Raw genomic sequence first — 17,919 nt, 5'->3', positions numbered from 1 at the left:
GGACACATGAAGGGCATCTAAATTCAGCTCTGTTCCCAACAGCCACGGAGTGGTTTGCTCATTATTTTTCCAAATCACTTCTTCCTGTCCAACTAACAAGAACTGACATTCATTCTTCCTCTTATATGCAGTTGGCACCATGCCTGATATATTAGTGTAAGCTGGTGGCTGAGTTTATTAGTGCAACAAAAAATGAGAAAATAAAACAATTACTCAACTCTGAACAGAATCGCTGAGAACAGAATCTTTCTTTTTTGTTTTCAGCCTCACTCCTGCCTGCAGAATGTGTGTTGATATGCACTGCACTGACTATCACAGTCACTGGCAAACATTCATACCCTTTTGCAATTAAGCAATCCTTATATAGTGAATTTCTGGCAACATATTGTGAATATTTGGTTGTGATAGCCAATTAGTTCAACTGCTAGGGCTGTGGACATACGTATTATGTAAATAGGCCTAGCAAATATAGAAGGCATAGCTTTGCTGTGAGGAACAATTTTATAACTTTGACAAGTAGAGTAGAATCATTTGACTTTTTGAACCAGAATCATCTTGCTCAAACACTGAGGACTATCCTCTGTCCCCACAGAACCCAGTGTTCTCTAGTGAAATATTAACTCTTGCACAATTTACAACACGTAACACAAATGAGGTCAGACATGACATGACATGTTCGTCTGAGCAAAGAGATGCCTGTTAAAACTGATGGTACTCTTCCTTGTTGCTATGATATGTAGTTAAGTGTACTTGCCATTGCAATTGTGCTGATGTTTATCAATTTATGGTGTGAGTTAACTGTAACTGTCAGTCAAGTTGACCTTGGAGGTCAAAGACAGTCTCTAATCAGGTTAGAACATTATCCTGTTACATTGGATGAGATCATTTGGTCTTACATGTTTGTCATAAATGTTATGCCTGAAATTAGAAGTTTGCTATTTAAATATATAACCAATTTTTCATATATTTCCGAAACTAATTCATTTTCCTTAATCACAAAATCAGCAAAATGCTTACTATGGGTCTTAATATTTCTAAATAATTCTGAATATTCTGCTGTTAAGTAGCAGCAATCTTTCCCTGCTGCTGAGAAACTGCTGAGACGGCAAAGAAAGAATTGCTGATGAGGGACAAAATCTCAGGAGACAGCCAACCCATCTCCCTGACTTCCTTATCAGTACAGGCTCTTACAAACAGCTGATCCTTGTGTGGTTTCCTCTGTGTTTTTTGTGGCTTCAAATCACTGTAAAAAATGAGCAAAATACTACATGCAAGACACTCCTCTCCCATCAAAACCCTCAAACAAACAATATCAGGATGCACGTGATGTGTGCACAGATGAGCACAGGGAAATTAGATGGAAAAGAGACAGGAAGTTTGTAGTCTTACAATTTGTAATGAAATTACAAATAAGTATGTATCAAAGGTTGAGAGTTTGCAACTGTTTTGTCTAGCAAACCTTTTCCTGTTTTTAATATTCTGTCATCTGAGTTACAATTCAGGATGTTCGGCCAGGCAATGTAAAAAAAAAAAAAAAAAAAAAATGGCAAGAGAATGACTCTAGGATGACCTTTGTCCCCGTTTCAGAGAAGAAAAACAACTGGCGTATAAATAGGGGGGCTGCAGGGGAGAGGAATGTTTTTGAGGAGTTGTGTGGGAGAGATCAGGACTGAGGATCTGACTGTTCAACGCAGTAAGTCAGCACAGCGCTCTTTTGTCACCGCTTTTCCTGTCTTATGCGCCGGTCACAGTTCAGGACAGATGTTAGCTTGAAAAAGATTAGATTAACTGTGACTAAAATGCTGGATAGTGGGGGTAAAAAAAATTACCCCCCGACGTAATTCAGTTTTAAGACTTGGATGTTGTTCGATCTGTCTGCATGTGTGCATGCCTGAGAAATATGATTAGGATGTTTTCAGGAAGTTTGCTCCTCGAAAGAATTAATTCTTTGCTAAACTGTGTACATCTGAAAACAATAAATACAAGGGTTTATTTTCTTCAAATGTTCCACCAAAATAAGTACAATAGATAGATAGATAGATAAATAGATGCATGATGATTGTGATGATTTTGTGCACATCTAAAGTGTGATTAGAATGATGACTATTAAATTAAATGATGTCTGTGCCAAGACTAGCTACGCACTTATGTGCATTTTCCTGCATACCGTTCTGTTGCACAATCCCTTTCCTAAATCAAAACCATTTTGTTGTTGTTTACACATTTTTATCACATTCAAATTCCAAACTATTTCATCATTGCAAGCTCGTATGTGTTTATAGAGACCAAGAACTGTTTTGCCTTCCTGAGTTTCAGTTAAAATTACACTGCAACCCTGCCCTAATCCTCACCACCCCCTCCCCACCTTCCTGTCTGTGTGTATGTGTGTGTGTGTGTTTGTGTGTGTGTGTGTGTGTGTGTGTGTGTGTGTGTGTGTGTGTGTGTGTGTGTGTGTGTGTGTGTGTGTGTGTGTGTGTGTGCCTGTGTGTGTGTGTGTGTGTGTGCGTGCCTGTGTGTGTGTGTGCGTGTGTGTGCGCACGTGTGTGTGCGTGTCCAGGAGCACGACCAGAGAGTGCGGAGGCCATGTGGAAGGGGCTGGTCCTGGCCCTGTCCCTCTGCCTGCTCCCCGGGAGCGGCGGAGAGACAGGCAGCTCAGGGGGCAGCCGCTGCAAGCCGGCGCCTCGCTGGACGGTCGGGGAGCTGGAGCCCATGAAGGAGTCCATGGGCCGGGTGACCGTGGTGGCGCTCTTTCAAGCCAGCTGATCTTTCTGCCTGGTGCAGGCGTCCAAGTACGTACACGTGAACTCGCCCTACAAAGGTGGCCAAAGTGCAAAAGTCTTAAGTCTGACTAAAGAGGGTCTAATAATAGCTAGGTTAAATCTATTTGCTAATTCAATACCACAGACAAACTCTTAACTGCAAACATTGATGACTTTGCACTTCTCCCACTTTTCAAATAAGGGCCCCAGTGTGGCTAAAAGACCACTGTGGGGATATTTGGTCTTAATGCCCATCGTTGGGGTATTTGGTCTTAATGCCCATCGTTGGGGTATTTGGTCTTAATGCCCATCGTTGGGGTATTTGGTCTTAATGCCCACTGTGGGGGTATTTGGTCTTAATGCCCACTGTGGGGGTATTTGGTCTTAATGCCCCATGTGCTTGCTTTGGTGCAGATTGGACGGGCTGCGCCTGAAGCTGGAGGGGCAGGGCCTGAGAAACATCTCCTACATGGTGGTGAATGACAAGGCCGAGCACGCACGCAGGCTGCATAGCAAGCTGGCGGAGCAGCTACCCAAACACATCCCCCTCTATGGGCAAAGCCCATATGAGCGGCAGGACATTTGGCAGCTCTTAAATGGGGAGAAGGATGACTTCTTGATCTATGACAGGTTAGAATCACTCTGTTTTCAGCTTTTTATTGTGTGTGTGTGTGTGTGAGTGTGTGTGTGTTGTGTGTGTGTGTGTTGTGTTGTTGTTGTTTATCGTACGCAGTGAGAATCAATGGGTAGTCAATTGCCACATTTATGTAAAATATCAATTACACTACAATACCTTACAATATCTAATGTTAACTGAGTCTTTGCATGCAATATTCCATATGTACTGTATAACTTTGTTATCTGTTCTCCTTACAGATGTGGACTTCTTACACATCACATATCTCTTCCATATTCTATACTGTCAACACCATATATTGAGAACGCCATAAAACAGACATACTGCAATTCGACCTGTGAAAAATGTTCTCTGGAGGTACAGTAGATGTTGATAGTCGATCTTCAATGAATCTGTTCAATTGTTTATGAAATGGCTTCCAAGAATCAACAAGGAAAATGTCACACTTGTTGCTTACAGTATTTCTTCCCTTTGCAGAGTGAAGCAACACTAGAGGAATGTGACCCTAGTTACAACAACAGCGTAACCAACAATGATGACGGTCCTGCCGTAGACCACAGCAGCCATGGCCATGGCCATCACGGTCACGGTCACAACCACGGCGCTGACCACGGGCACCATCACGGGCACGGTCACGCTCACGGCGCTGACCACGGGCACGACCACTCTCGCGGCCACGACCACGGTCAACAGCAGCAGCAGCAGGTCTATCGGCCGCAGCAGGAGCAGGCACATGCGCAGGCGCACCATCACGACGCCATGGGCCAGCGGCGGCAGCAGCACGTGCACCAGCTCATCCAGCAGCGGGTGCAGCAGCAGCACCATCAGCACCATCAGCACCAGGCGCAGGCGCAGGTCCCCATGGATCTGGGCCTGGAGCTGGGCTTGGGTCAGGCTCAGGTCCGGCACGTTAGGGAGGTCAGGCAGGACGAGCAGCAGCAGCAGCAGCAGCCGTGAGCGCAGAAGAAGCCCCGCTGAAAGTCCAAGCACAGCTGAGAGTGGTCCAACGCTCTGCAGGACCCGTCCAGCTGATGCTGACACTGACGGCAGCTGCTGGACGCCGGCAGCGGCGAGGGCCGCTGACACTGTGACGAGGCCCTACCGGCCTCCTGACAGTGACAGCTCGGCCTGGGGGCAGCGGGCAGCGACGGTGGGCACCACCATCACCACCACCACCACCAACACGCTGTCAGGGAGACCTGACAGTGACGCCACGCGCCCCGCGCTGCCTGACAGCAGCAGCCCCAGCAGCCCAGGTGAGCCTGAACTGAGACGGGCGCCTCCACCAGCACCTGAGCGTGACAGGGGGAGATCTAAGCAGACCGCCGCGCGGCTCTGTGACGTCTCTCTCTGGTGCTCAGCTCTTTTGGAGGTGCTCCTCACAGCAGGTTCAGAGGGCTGGTACTATCTTACCAGCAAGTATTACCCAGACTATGAGGCCAACATCAGACCATATTGTGTCCTTTAGATTAAGTTTTCAAACCAATTCGGCAGTAAGAACTGAACATAGCTTCCCTGTAATTTAATTAAGATATTACTAGTGATTATTTCTTTGAAGTATGTTCCCTTTAAAGTACAATCAGGATATTGTCACATGCCAATTACATTTAAAAGGAAATGGTAGCTAGCGACTCAATTATAATGTAAGACTCAAAACAAAAGATAAGCAGCCTTTGTTGCATTTAACTTCACAAGTAATATAAATTCAGAGCTACATTTTTGAGGACACAAGGGTCTGGTGTTTTCCTCAGTCCTGGCTTTACCGAGGTGTTATGTAGATATCATTTCACCCCCAAAATGCCCTTTGATGCCATTATGAAGTCAGGTGCTTAAACTAAGCTCTAGTGGTGCCTGACGGATGCTTTGCAACATAGGGTGGGGGAGAGGCGACATTTTACATAAAACCTTCAGATCCAACTAAGTAAAAGAAGTGTGTTAAAATTCAGTCAGTGTAGGCTGAAGGGATGGGTTTTTTTGTAGTAGCGAAAATGACTAACACTGATGGACCAAAGGTGCAGCTATGTAGTAGCAATATCTAACAAGGCGAATGCTTCAGCACTATGTAGAACTTAAGTTACAAAGCACTGTGTTAAATGCTACATTGCACATCAAAATTTCACGAATGTCACATTTGTGTCCTTTTTTAAGTGATATATATGCAGACAATTGCTCATAGAAAGCACACAATTTCCAAACATGTAACTTGTACTACAAAATAAATATTCCAGTTTAAAGTAAGTAAGTAAAGTAAGATGGAAAAAGAGAGATGAAAAGGTTACCTGAGATGCAGGAGAGGATCTTGTTCAGATGGACACACTTTGCATACTCTATGATGGTCTCCAGGAAAGACTTCTCCTCTGGAGTACCTGATGCTTTGTATGGGAAATGTGAGAATGATGAATGTGGGAGTGTGATTGATGAAATGATGGAATGGACTGTGAAATAAAAACATGACAGCAGAAATAAAATGAACTGGAATCAACTTACTTGTTGTCTTTTTGTTTTATTTTTGGAGAATAGATAAAGAATACCCTTACAAAAAACAACTGCAGTTATGGGACAAACAAATATGTTTTCCTTAAAGTATTGCAGTCAAATTCAATAGTTCAATGCAGTTTTTTCATGTCCAAATAGTGCATTTCCTTCATATGAGCTACAAGCAACTTCCCCAAAACTAGTTTTGTTAGGCCTACTCTTTGTGTATGCTATTGGCAGACTTGAGGCAGACTTCACATGCACTGAATTTTTGACTCAAACAAACACACCTCTAAATGCACACTGATTATTTTGTGACTAACATAAGGTGGCTGGAATGGAAGAGAGTCCAGAATCATACAAATCCAGTTAGTAAAAAAAGCAGGCTAAGATATAGAAAGTGCTGCTAACTGGGTGGCTGATAGTAGCCTACTGCCTACAGTAAAAGCTTTTCACATGGAGCAATCAGGTAGGTTGCTCTGGATTGCTGTATATTAGGTTACTCTGGTTTACTGAATATGGACCACACCAAAAAAAAACTAAATCTAGATTAGGCCTAAGTGGCCCAGTAAGTAGGCTACACTTTGCTAAGTGCAAGACACACTATGCTCAGACCATGTGCCAGCGAGATGGGCGAAATCTGGAGGATTTAATTACGCATTGTGCTATGGGACCAGATGGAGATTATTAGGGTTGTTTTGGTCATCCTCGGGTACTGTATGCATGTGGCGTGAGCTGGAATTATGTTATTATGTTATTGTCTTTCTGTCCTCCTAACACACAGTAGGCTACATTTATTGAGCAAAACTATCGTAAATCGTTACCGTTTGAGGCGTTGGCGGCGTTCTGAGGGGATGTCCGAGTAGGAACTGCCAATAAAATAAATGCTGAAAAAGCAAATAGTGTAGCCTACTGTGTGAGATGAAACGCTGTAGTTGCTGATGTACAGCAACAGGTGGCGCTCAAAGACTACCTAATAATTTCCAACTTCCCCAGTCAGTGCCCCTTAAATTGTTCCCAGGCGTCAGTTTATGTGAGCTAACATGGTCCCACAGGCTATATAAAAGACAGCAGAACATTTCTGCCTTTAGTCTACAAAGACAGAAATTATAGTTGATAATAGCAATCTTCAAATGTGGACCTGTCATTATCATGCTTTGAATTTAAACAAAAGCCATGGCAATTAATAGGCCAAAAATAATAACCACTGGCCAGGGTTATTATAAACAGTATTTACAGAAAGACCCTTCACAATAATTGTATCAGGAAATCTCCAAACCTTTGCTTTTATCAAGTATCCCATCTTAGCATGTGGCCAAGGCAAGGCAAAGTGTGACAAAAACATATCTGAATCATCAGTTAATTCGCATAGGGAGAAAAGGTCAACAAGCAAACCCGAGGCAATAAAAGGTGGTCAGGGTGGGCGGCTTGATGGGGAGTAATTGGCCCAAAGATTCAATACAGGCCAGCAGTGACTTATGGCCAATTACCTGCAATGTCCTTCCAGCGCATCTGTGAGAGGCTGCCCCTCAGATTCAATCAACCCCACGCAGTGTTGCTAAGTACACAGGGTCTCCTAATTGCCCGATCTGCTTTCCGAGCCAGAGGGTCCTCCGACCGCTTCTGTACCCACTTAGCGAAAGCCCACAGATAAGAGGCTGGCTGTGCTGCACACTTTATGGATCTGACACGCTCTCAGCCCACCGACATCCCTGGGCTTATTTTTACTTGTTTTAATGCACCGCTCCCTGCAAAACATCATGCCTTTTAAAGGCACACTTCACAATCACATGGCTGAACACTGAAGAGGATGTGACTGCCAATGGAGAACATGTGCCTCTTTTCTATTCTCAAATATTTGAAAACTAGCAATACACTGAACTGTGTTAGCAGCATAAATCACTACCAAAATGGCATACTTTACTTGACAAAGTAAGCTGACAGGATCTGAAATCCAACATTTTTATTATTATTATTATTATTATTATTATTATTATAATATGAAGGACTGGTGACTTACAAACATCTTACAAAACCTTCTAAGCAGAATGAAGAAGTGAAGACCATGGAGGGTTATTCTAAACATGTTTATTCCAGACCATTTGCTGATGTAAAATAAATGCATTATATAACTCCATTTTTCATTGGCACATTCTTCCTTCGATATGACATTTAACATCATACGGCAAACAAATCCACAGACGCTGGTACGCTTGCATCAAAAAAAGAGGAGTAAATCACTGAAGATAGGAAAGCTACAAATATATATTATGTTTCAGACCTTTAAAGTTGCTCCTGCATCACAGTCTTTAAAGGTAAATGGCACGTAAATGACAAATGACTCAGGTCTCTCCAAAATGCTGTTTAGAAAACATCGTAGCGCACTCCTATACATGGAACTGCTGTGGTCGAATTTTTACACTACATGAATACAATCACTCTGTTCCCATGTGTCCCTTCCACGTCCACGGCCAGTAAATCTGATCCTCTTCTAACATGTAAACAAGACTTAACTCTAAATGTTATTATTTCCTCTAGACATTTATATATATATATATATATATATTTATATATATATGTATATATATATATATATATATATATTTATTTTTCTTCATATATTTTGTATGTACAGAAAAGGCATCTACACAACAGAGACGATTAACACAGTCAAGAGTGATGTGTGAGCAGAAGTGCAGAAGTATACAGAAAGACACATCAAACGCACAGCCAGGCCAATAGTGCTCGACCACGCATGAAATAGTGATTCATTAAGACATCTGTTTTGACATCGACGTGCTGGTTTCATCAGCAGTAAAAGCAGCAATTCGTTTCAGGCTCGATGTACACCAATAAGGCAAGTTTGTTTGTATAGTACATAGCATGGCACATTGCTCATCATGCTTGTATGTTTACAGCCATAACATAATTCTACATGTAGTGCCTATATTTTAATACAGGAGATAATAGCCTTCATAGAATGTAAACCCACAAACATTGTACCTAACTGTACTTCACATACTTCCATTACTGTTATACTCTTGCTAGCTTATTTTTTTTGTGTGTACAAACTTCATATCTACAAGCAAACCTCAACGCCTTTTCAGCTATCTGCTGTCAGTTTTCCTTTTAGAAGAAAGCTTCACTTTTAGACTATAACCTAAACTTCGTTTTTATATACGCCTGCATGTACAAATACACCATTAAGCATTGTGCTGCATGTAACTGGGATCCGGTCATATGTATCTGTATATTTTCCATTTATTGCATGCATTGGGTCTTTGTATTTGTGCACATATTGTAGCTTCATGTGTCAGATGCAAGACACATTAAAAGAGCTCTCTCTCTCGGTATGGCGGGAAAAAATATAATATTCATAAAACACAGGTAGAAAATAAATGTCAAATAAATCATATAAAACATAACACATTGGCACAACTTCCAGTTAGAGCTTCCTAACAATTATACGTAGTGTAGGTTTACGCTAAACTTCCCATTTCAAAAACATTTCCCGAACACCAGAACATGCTAATAATCATAGCTGTGTAATTGGAATAAGTATGTGTATGTTCACAGATAAACTGGCTTTATATGCTACAAAAGGGGGCAAAGCAAGTACAGTTGCATTTTTTATATATATTTATATATAAAAATGTCACTCTCACCATTTTAGTTTTACAGTCCTAAAATCTGACCAAAGGGCAACTATAGAAATAGCTCTTCTGCAATATACTTTTTTTTCCTTCAAAAATTTGTATTTTCAAACACTAACTACTAGCTAAATCCCATCACTAGCGCAGCTATACCAGACTGGGGATAGCATCTACTCCTGCCATTTGCTCAAAAGTGCACAAATGATGTTTGTGCTTGCTCTGTGACAAAGTCCCAAATGTCAGTTTGCACAAAGGCCATAGCATTACCATGACATTCTCTTCTGATTAAGACACTAAGTTTCGGTATATAAAAACAATCATTTAGGCATTATATGGTAATACTGAACATGAAAGTATTTCACATGTTGAAAAATATGATTTGCATTTTCAATCCTCATAGCACATTAGTGTAACAAGGAACAGACATTCAATAGCAATGTAGCCATCAATTTCTTGCCAGACCATTAGCTTAATTAAGAAGACATGTTCATTTTGGCTTCCTCTTTGCAAACTCCACAGCTGAATTCCTTTATTTCTGAAAGGAACACAAATGTGCAATCCGCACTTGATGTATTTATGCATCAGGTCCTATGTGGGGCATGTGTTTTTGTTTGTTTGTACATATGTTCTCTATTGTGAAGTCCAGTTTTACAGATCCATCCCATAATGATGGGCGTAACTAGTGTTGTCAGATTCTCCATGTTGTTACCAGGCAGACTGAAACTCTATTACTATTGATGGACTGGATATGTGAATGAAATCCTCATTTAACTGCTGATTTTCATTGAGAGGCTGTGTCACCATCTCTTTGAATGGCAAAATCATCGATGCCCTTTGTGTCCACAAAAGGACACTTTGGCAATTGGTACGTTTGCCGTCCGTCTGGACTTTGACGTGTGTACCCGCGCTGGTGTGTACACTGCGTCTGCACACGCTTTTTTTTTAGGATTTAGTGGAACAGGGGTGTCCATTTTCCCAGGCATGAAATTTGACAGTCAAATGTGTTTACCGACATGAGCCATGACTTGAGCACCACCGTATTCCATTCAGCCAGACAAAACATCTACCTCTCCATCTCTCTCTCTCTCTCTCTCCCTCTCTCTCTCTCTCTGTCCCGTCCTCTCGACAAGCGCTCGCTCCAAAAATGACAATTACCGCAAACTCTCCGAAATCCTCTTCATGTCACTGTCCCCACCGATCCATTGCGACTTTGGTTTGAAGCGATATTAAGGTAGATTGAGACTGCCTGCGACCCAGTGTGTTGGTTTCCTCCGCTCCCTTTTTGTTTTCCCTCCCACCGACGCGCACCAGGAGCTCAGGGCATGAGGTTACCCAGCAGCTCTGGGCTCAGGTAGCCCATGGGCATGACAGGCATGGCGGGGAGGTGTTTGCCCGGGGTGGGCGCGGGCGCGGGCTGGGGCTCGGAGGCGTTGAGCAGCAGGCTGTGCTGGGAGTCCACGTCCTGGACCACGGTGTAGTCGGACAGGGGGGGCATGGGCAGCGCCGCCGGGCTGGTGTCGGGGAGCAGGTAGGGGCTCTGGTAGTCCCCGGGGGCCGGCGGGGAGGCCGGACACGCGGTCGGGTCCCTCCGGGGCTCTCCGGGCGGGTCGTTGTCCAGGGGGGCGGAGGGTGGCGGAGGGGGCGCGGCCACCATGTAGGAGCCGGGCGGGGCGTTGCCGTTGACCTGCCAGGCGACGCTGTCGGAGGCGTAGCCGCCCTCGGGGTCGACCACCAGCAGCTGGAACTTGGGCACGTCCTCGCCGTCCTTCCGCTTCTTCGTCTTCGCCGTCTTGTCGTCGCCCTCGCCGATCTGCTCGCCGGCCGGCCCTTTCTCGCCCCCCTGGCTCTTCTTCTTCTCCTCCTCTTCCTCCTCCTCGTTCTCCTTCTCCGGCGTGGTGCTCTGCGTCAGGAGCGCGCCCGGGGAGAGCACCACGTCGCCCGCGGGGGTCACGTCGCTGACCTGGGCGTAGAAGTCCATGGTGGCCCAGTTCGGCCCGCAGCTGACCTGGGACTGGACCGCCGACGGCTGCTGCTGCTGCTGCTGGGAGCCGACTGGACCGCCCGCGGCCGGGGTCCCCGGGCCGGACGCGATGCCGGCCACGGCGGCGGAACCGGTCACCGCCGGAACCTTGGCCGGGTCGGTCGGGGGCAGCAGGGCGGCCATCAGCAGGGCCTCGGCGTCGGCGGGCAGCTCGGGGTCGTAGCAGCTGGCGCGGCCCGAGTCGTCGTCCTTGAGGCCGAGCGCGTGCGACGAGCCCAGGCAGCCGCCGTGGCCGGCGTGGCCGCCCAGCAGGTGCTGCGTGTCCGGGGCGTCGGCCTTGTCGTTGGGCTCGTCCACGTCCAGCTCGATGAACTCCACCCACGGCTCGTCGTAGAACTTGTACATCTGCTGGCCGCTCATGATGGAGTTGAGGTCGTCCAGCTTGCCTTTCTGCGGCGGAGACCATGGACGGCAGGAAGTGGACGTGGAGGTTGGTGAAAAGGGTTGGAATTAAAAGGGGGATAGAGAGAGAGAGAGAGAGAGAGAAAGGGGGAGAAAGGTCAATGGGAGAGAAGCATTCATTTCTGCTCTCCAAAGCTGGTCTCTAGTGTCATTTTTACTGCAACCTCACTCCATAATTTCCATCTTAATACAGGTATACAAACACAAGCTGAACAGAAGCATTCATTATCAAACCACAGTCCACATACAGTAGGAAGAACTGGCTGTACCTTTCCTGCTCTATGTGAAAAGAATGCTGGCCGTTTTATTTATATAAACACAATTATACAGTATGTATAAATGAGTTGCATAACTGAAAGTTACTTCATCTAAATATGTATCTACCATAGAGCACGCAAACAAAAGTATATGTAGAGAACTAATGGATATAAATAAATGTACCTTCAAAAGGTCAGAGTCAATGCCTTTAATCTTAGGTGCTGGAACAGGAGGTAGAAAGATCACTGTTAACCTGAGACACAGAGAAAAGGGCCAAGTGAGTTTTCTTCATACTGTACATACTGTATGTCCAGTTAAAAGTAGACGTTTAACCCATGACTTTGAAAAAGTGTTGCTGATGTTTGAGTTCAAAAGCCAAGCCAATGACATCCCCCTTTAACTCACTGTAATAACAGAACAATGGGGAGGATACCAACATGAAGAAGCTTTGTCCAGATAAGCATATTTACTCCAGCAAAACAAGACAGAACACCTGCGATGGGTTGAGTCGTTAATTGTAAATATAGCCGAAAAAAGCCCAAAAAAATCTTAAAAAAAAAAAAAAAAGAATGAACATTGTGTTGTAAACCTCAACAGATAAAGCAGACCCCCAAACCCACAGTGAGCGCAACTAAGATTCTAAGAAGGCCTCTGCCAGAATATCCGCACTCATGGAATGCCTCTTGCCCAATCAGAAATTAAATCGAATCAAAGTAAAGGATTTAACTGTCGCATAAAATGATATACTGCACATCCTCTTCAGCCAATGGGAGTAAACAAGACAGGGCCAACTAGACAGATAGATAACGCAGAGTCAGTAAAAAGAAGTGGAGGCATCACTGTCTGATGTCAAAGATGGGCCCATTTGATATGAAGCACAACAGACTGTTGCATACAGTATGTTTGTATATAACACTGTTCCGATATCGGTGAGAGCTCTCAAGCTGAGTTCTGGTTCCTCATTTACTTCACTTGAGAAGCAGATAATAAACCCAGAAGAGTGAATTGCGGATAGGAACACTGTTAGCGCAAGTGCTTTCTGGACCTCAACCATGTACTCTACGACCTCAGTAATAAAATGGTGAAACAATTTTTTTTTGTCCGAGCAGAAACATATTTCTCAAGGCTGGGATGTGACAAGCTACTTTTTTTCCATGACCCTCACCACCCCTCTCCCGTGCCGTCATACCTTTGCTGCTGAGTGAAGACGATGAGCATGAGCAGGATCACCATGCCGACCACGCCGAACACCATCACCAGTGTCATGGGGAACGACGCATCTGCAGAGAACACAGCACAGCGTCGCCTCAGTTAAAGTGCTTCAGACACACCAGCAGCCCTTTTAATGCACACCACCCCACAAACAGACACATCCCTACTGTACTCTCTCCTCTTTCTCTCTCTCTCCCTCACTCATTCACATCCACTCTCTCTCTATCTCTCTCCCTCTCTCACAAATACACATACACACACATGCACATACACACACTCACACACACAAACACGCATATACACAGACGCACACAGACACGAATGCACACGAAAATGTACTGACGTATGCAGCTATTTGTTTAAGCCTAATTTTACCATCCTGCTAGAAACGAACCTCGCTGACCTCAGCTAAATCTTACATTTTCCTTTTCCTGAGACACTCCCCTGGCCTTGGAGCGTTTCTCCCTAGTTTATGGCTTGGGAGAACAGGACCCTCATTGTAGACACATGCTTAACTTCATTAAATTCTTATCACTACTGAATGCCTACTGAATGAGTTACAGTTAGCTCTTAGCTGACACTAATTGAGTACACATGACATATGAATTACCCTATGGTTGTTTGTATGCAATGAAAACACAGCTGTTTGAGTGACTAATATAAAGATGGCACAACAAAATAAAAAATACACCTCGCAAACAACATATGACAAACAAATACAAAATGTATCATGGGATTACTGGGGATGTTTTACAGAATTAGACAAATATTCCATTAGTGTGCTTTGTTCATGCCTTGTGCTAACAACTTCCATGTACTGTATTTCAATGTCAGCGCATTAGCTTGCTCTAAGGGCGATAGTGATGGCACAGGACGACAGGTGGTGACTCGAGCCTTACCTTTCGTAGGTATCTCATCCACGCGCACCGTTATGATCTCACTGTACTCCCCGAATGCGTAGGTCCGCATTTTGCAACGCACGCGCACCTCATAAGTCTTGTCGGTTTGTAAGGCGTAGATCGTCTGGTGGGTGGCACTCTCCTCGTCGAGCTGAGAGGAAGACACGACACGAGACCAGACAAGACGTAAGTACATAAGTAAGACGTTGACAATAAACAAATACAAAGCACATTCACAATCGCTTTTTTTGGTCATTGACACAGCTACAAGCACAGTCAGTCTGCGGTTCCAACACACATCTTTGGCCTCGATGGCCAATCAAATACACACCTGTCCCTTCTGTCCTACTTAAGCAACGTGTTGATTTACTGATATTGCTATTTGAATTGGAATTGAGTTTGTGACTCACAGTCAGGACCGTCTACGAACACTGTTTTGTTTTCACACACAGAGAACAAACAGCTAAAGGACTGAGAGGAGCAATTCAGTGCATTTGACAAAAAATATCAGAATAGAAATAGAATCAAGGATTATACCTCATAATTGACTAAATCAACGACATTTCTGTAATACTATGCATAAATATCTGACTGGTCATAGCCAATGAATGGCTATTTATGCAGAAAACAAACAAGTCATTGAATAAGAATATAATATGCAGTCATTAGAATGCTATGTTAAAGGCAAAAAAATACAGCACATACTAAAGGCATTTCCATTTGAACCACTGTGTGCTCCTGTGACTTGCTGAGCACGATTTATTTACTGCCACGAGAAAGGTCAAGGTATCATCTGACCCCAGTAAACATCTTGAGACATGCTGACGTGTTGTCGATGGCCACAGCACAAAAAACACGGCTGAGAGACCGAGTGGGGTTTGCATAATACAATACATACTGTAACTAAGTTTACAGCCTTGATGTGAAGGACAACGAAGAATGTGAAAAGAAAAATTGTGAGTGTCGGTTTGAAATTCTCTTTTCGGTTGCCGAGCCCACGCTCCTCAAAAGAAAAAAAAAAGCCTAGTGTGTGGGTTCTTTTTTCTTGTCAAAGCGTCGGTGTAAGCCAGGACGTGTTTGTGGGTGACTGCGGAAGTGTCTGAATTTCAGTCTCACCGTGTCCCAGCGCGATGCGTTGACCAGTCGGTACTGGACCTGGTAGACCAGGGTCATCCAGCCCACTTCGGTGCCGGCCGAGGGCGGCGACTGCCAATGAACCATGATGTCAAAGTGGAGTCCCGAGCGGCTGACGTTCAGCAGCGTCCAGTTCAGATGGATGGGGGCGTCCGGTTTCACTGGAGGATAGGAGGAAAGGGAGAGAGACGGACTGAGAGAGCGGTAACGGTAGCACTTTACAAATCGCTAATAAGTGGAGAGCTTCATGGTGTTTTGTGGGTATGAGCATAATTCAGAATGATTAAATTACTAGTTGTAAGTAGTTTCTAAACAAGAATTGTACCATTTGATAAGGTTAATTAGTCTGCAATAGATTGGTAATATCTTATGTTCAACTTCTATGCAATCCTTATCAAATAATGAGTGCAAAGGATGAAGTCCTGCCCCTTCATTAATGACTGTAACTGAAAGGAAGCCTAAATGAGAGTTCACATATTCCTAAAGTGGAGCCAGATTCCATGCAGTAAAAGTTTAAAGGAGAATTCCAGTGATTTTTCCATTGCTTTTGTTTCTCGAAGTCACCAGGTGCTGTCGGGACGGAAAAACAAACCGACCAAGCTCGCATACCTACACTCGCATTTTCATCGAGACCCCACATTCAGGGCAAACAAAATATTGGTGAGAGATGAGACACATTTGTTTAAATCTCTCTTCTTTCCTTTTGGCTGCTTCAGTCTGTAAGTGACCAAACACCATCCATGCCTTTTCAGTTTCATTGATACTAAATGTTACGGTATTATTAGCAATGAAGCACTTGTGAGAAGCTAAGGCCAAGCCACCCACCCATCCTTGAGTCACGTTGGCCTCTGGAGCAACACAATTTCAGCCTGACCATGGAGTTAAAGAGCCACCTTTGCTGACATGGCTTTCGGATCTTAATCTCAACCATAGTAATGATACTCCCTTCACAAGCATTCATAATCAATTTAGGCTCCTGAAACACCCTTAAAAGCCCAAACACAAGTGCTCTTTGCAATGTGTTGGGAGAAGTTGATCTTAATGATTAGAGTGGCTTAACTTGTTCTCCACAGTGCTGAACAACGGCTACATTCATGCCACACGTTAAGTGGTTCAATGAGGTTAATGTGAGGAAATGAAATCGTTCAGGCTCGTCAATCGAGCCCTGGGTATTTCAAATGTCATTACCTAAAATGTCTGTGGGAGCTATCAACTAACTACTGACAAAGCCTTTTAGGATGTACAAATGCAATATCTTATTCACTCACTACTGTGTGTGTGTGTGTGTGTGTGTGTGTGTGTGTGTGCATGTATGTCTGTACTGTTAGGGTTTGAAACAAAAGAACTTCTGTCCTACAGTAATTGACAGTAATGTACATTCGTCAAGGCTTTTGGGATATTTTTGTTTGTTCACCACCCAAATAGACAATGTACTCTTCCGCTATGAAAGCTGTTCCCACTCACTTCACTAATCATGTGCCCCCGCCCCTCCCCCATTTTGATCTCCCACGCAAGGCTGACATTGTTATATCTGTGAATTAATGGCTGCACTGCCATTACCATCTATCCCTAGTTGATAAAGGGAAAGTTAATGGAATTCTATAGACACATGGGTACCCGTCTCATATTTCCCTGTGCATGTTACATAAGACCATTAGGCTTACGACCTTATGTGAACCAGTGAACCACATCTGCTGCTACCTGCAACCTCATGACGTGGACTCGAGCAGAGATAGCTTTTCGTTTTTCCAGGTCTATCTGACTACTGAGAAAAAATGTGATTGGAAATCCAGAATGGAATCACCATTGTCCAATGGACTAAAGTATGATATTATTGAATATTATACTATTTTATCAATAATACAATATTATCAGCAAGATAGATGTTACTAAAAGATGTTACTAATTCTCAGGTGATGAACATGTGTTGATTTGACAAAAAAACAGAGAGTGGACAGCAGCAGTCCTTCACCTACCAATGTATTGGACCGAGAAGTGTGTTTGGTCGTAGGTGACGTTCGGCTCCACGGAGCGCAGCTCCACGTAGTAGGGCGTCCAGACGTGGGTGTAGCCCTTGGGGAAGAGGCACTCATTGGGGCGGGTGGAGGAATACTGCGGACACTCATCCCAATCGGAATGGGGTGGCCTGGGAACATGGATATAATCAATGTGGTGCTCAGTAAGCTTAGGCGTGTATGGAATCAATTTCGCTGTAAGCGCTGTGTATTCTGAACACTGCAGCCAAATCCTGCAACACTATTTCGAAATCAAAGAGTCTTACGGCCAAAACACTACATCAGAATCAGAATCCACTACATCAGAGAGAGACAGAAAGGCAGAAACAAGGGCTGCACTATCAATCGATTTAATATCACATTTTGAACTGCAAATTGATAATGCAATTAGTTCATCAGAAGGCTGCAATTTATCGTTCAGCTTGCGACTGATA

At 44.1% G+C, this 17,919-nt stretch overlaps 2 protein-coding genes across 3 annotated transcripts in view; one reads left to right on the top strand and one right to left on the bottom strand.

The window, feature by feature from the left end:
* The first annotated feature begins 1,574 nt into the window (after positions 1–1,574).
* Positions 1,575–4,489, top strand: selenop (selenoprotein P). The gene is made up of 5 exons (XM_062516997.1): positions 1,575–1,693; positions 2,558–2,789; positions 3,174–3,389; positions 3,636–3,753; positions 3,874–4,489. The coding sequence occupies exons 1-5, from the start codon at positions 1,636–1,638 to the stop codon at positions 4,351–4,353; spliced, it is 1,104 nt and encodes a 367-aa protein (XP_062372981.1). The 5' UTR covers positions 1,575–1,635; the 3' UTR covers positions 4,354–4,489.
* A 3,454-nt stretch (positions 4,490–7,943) lies between these two features.
* Positions 7,944–17,919, bottom strand: part of ghra (growth hormone receptor a) — a 29,543-nt gene continuing 19,567 nt past the window's right edge. For both annotated transcript variants that reach the window (XM_062516969.1, XM_062516970.1), the window contains exons 4-9: positions 17,447–17,616; positions 15,453–15,631; positions 14,337–14,487; positions 13,415–13,505; positions 12,409–12,478; positions 7,944–11,955 (exon numbers count right to left, since the gene is read on the bottom strand). In XM_062516969.1, the coding sequence (XP_062372953.1) occupies positions 10,840–11,955; positions 12,409–12,478; positions 13,415–13,505; positions 14,337–14,487; positions 15,453–15,631; positions 17,447–17,616 (1,777 nt within the window). In that variant the 3' untranslated portion in view covers positions 7,944–10,839. The remainder of the gene's footprint in view (positions 11,956–12,408; positions 12,479–13,414; positions 13,506–14,336; positions 14,488–15,452; positions 15,632–17,446; positions 17,617–17,919) is intronic.

Source organism: Sardina pilchardus, chromosome 16 (genome assembly GCF_963854185.1).
Source record: "Sardina pilchardus chromosome 16, fSarPil1.1, whole genome shotgun sequence".
NCBI lineage: Eukaryota > Metazoa > Chordata > Actinopteri > Clupeiformes > Clupeidae > Sardina > Sardina pilchardus.
This window is presented reverse-complemented; position numbering and strand designations above follow the sequence as displayed.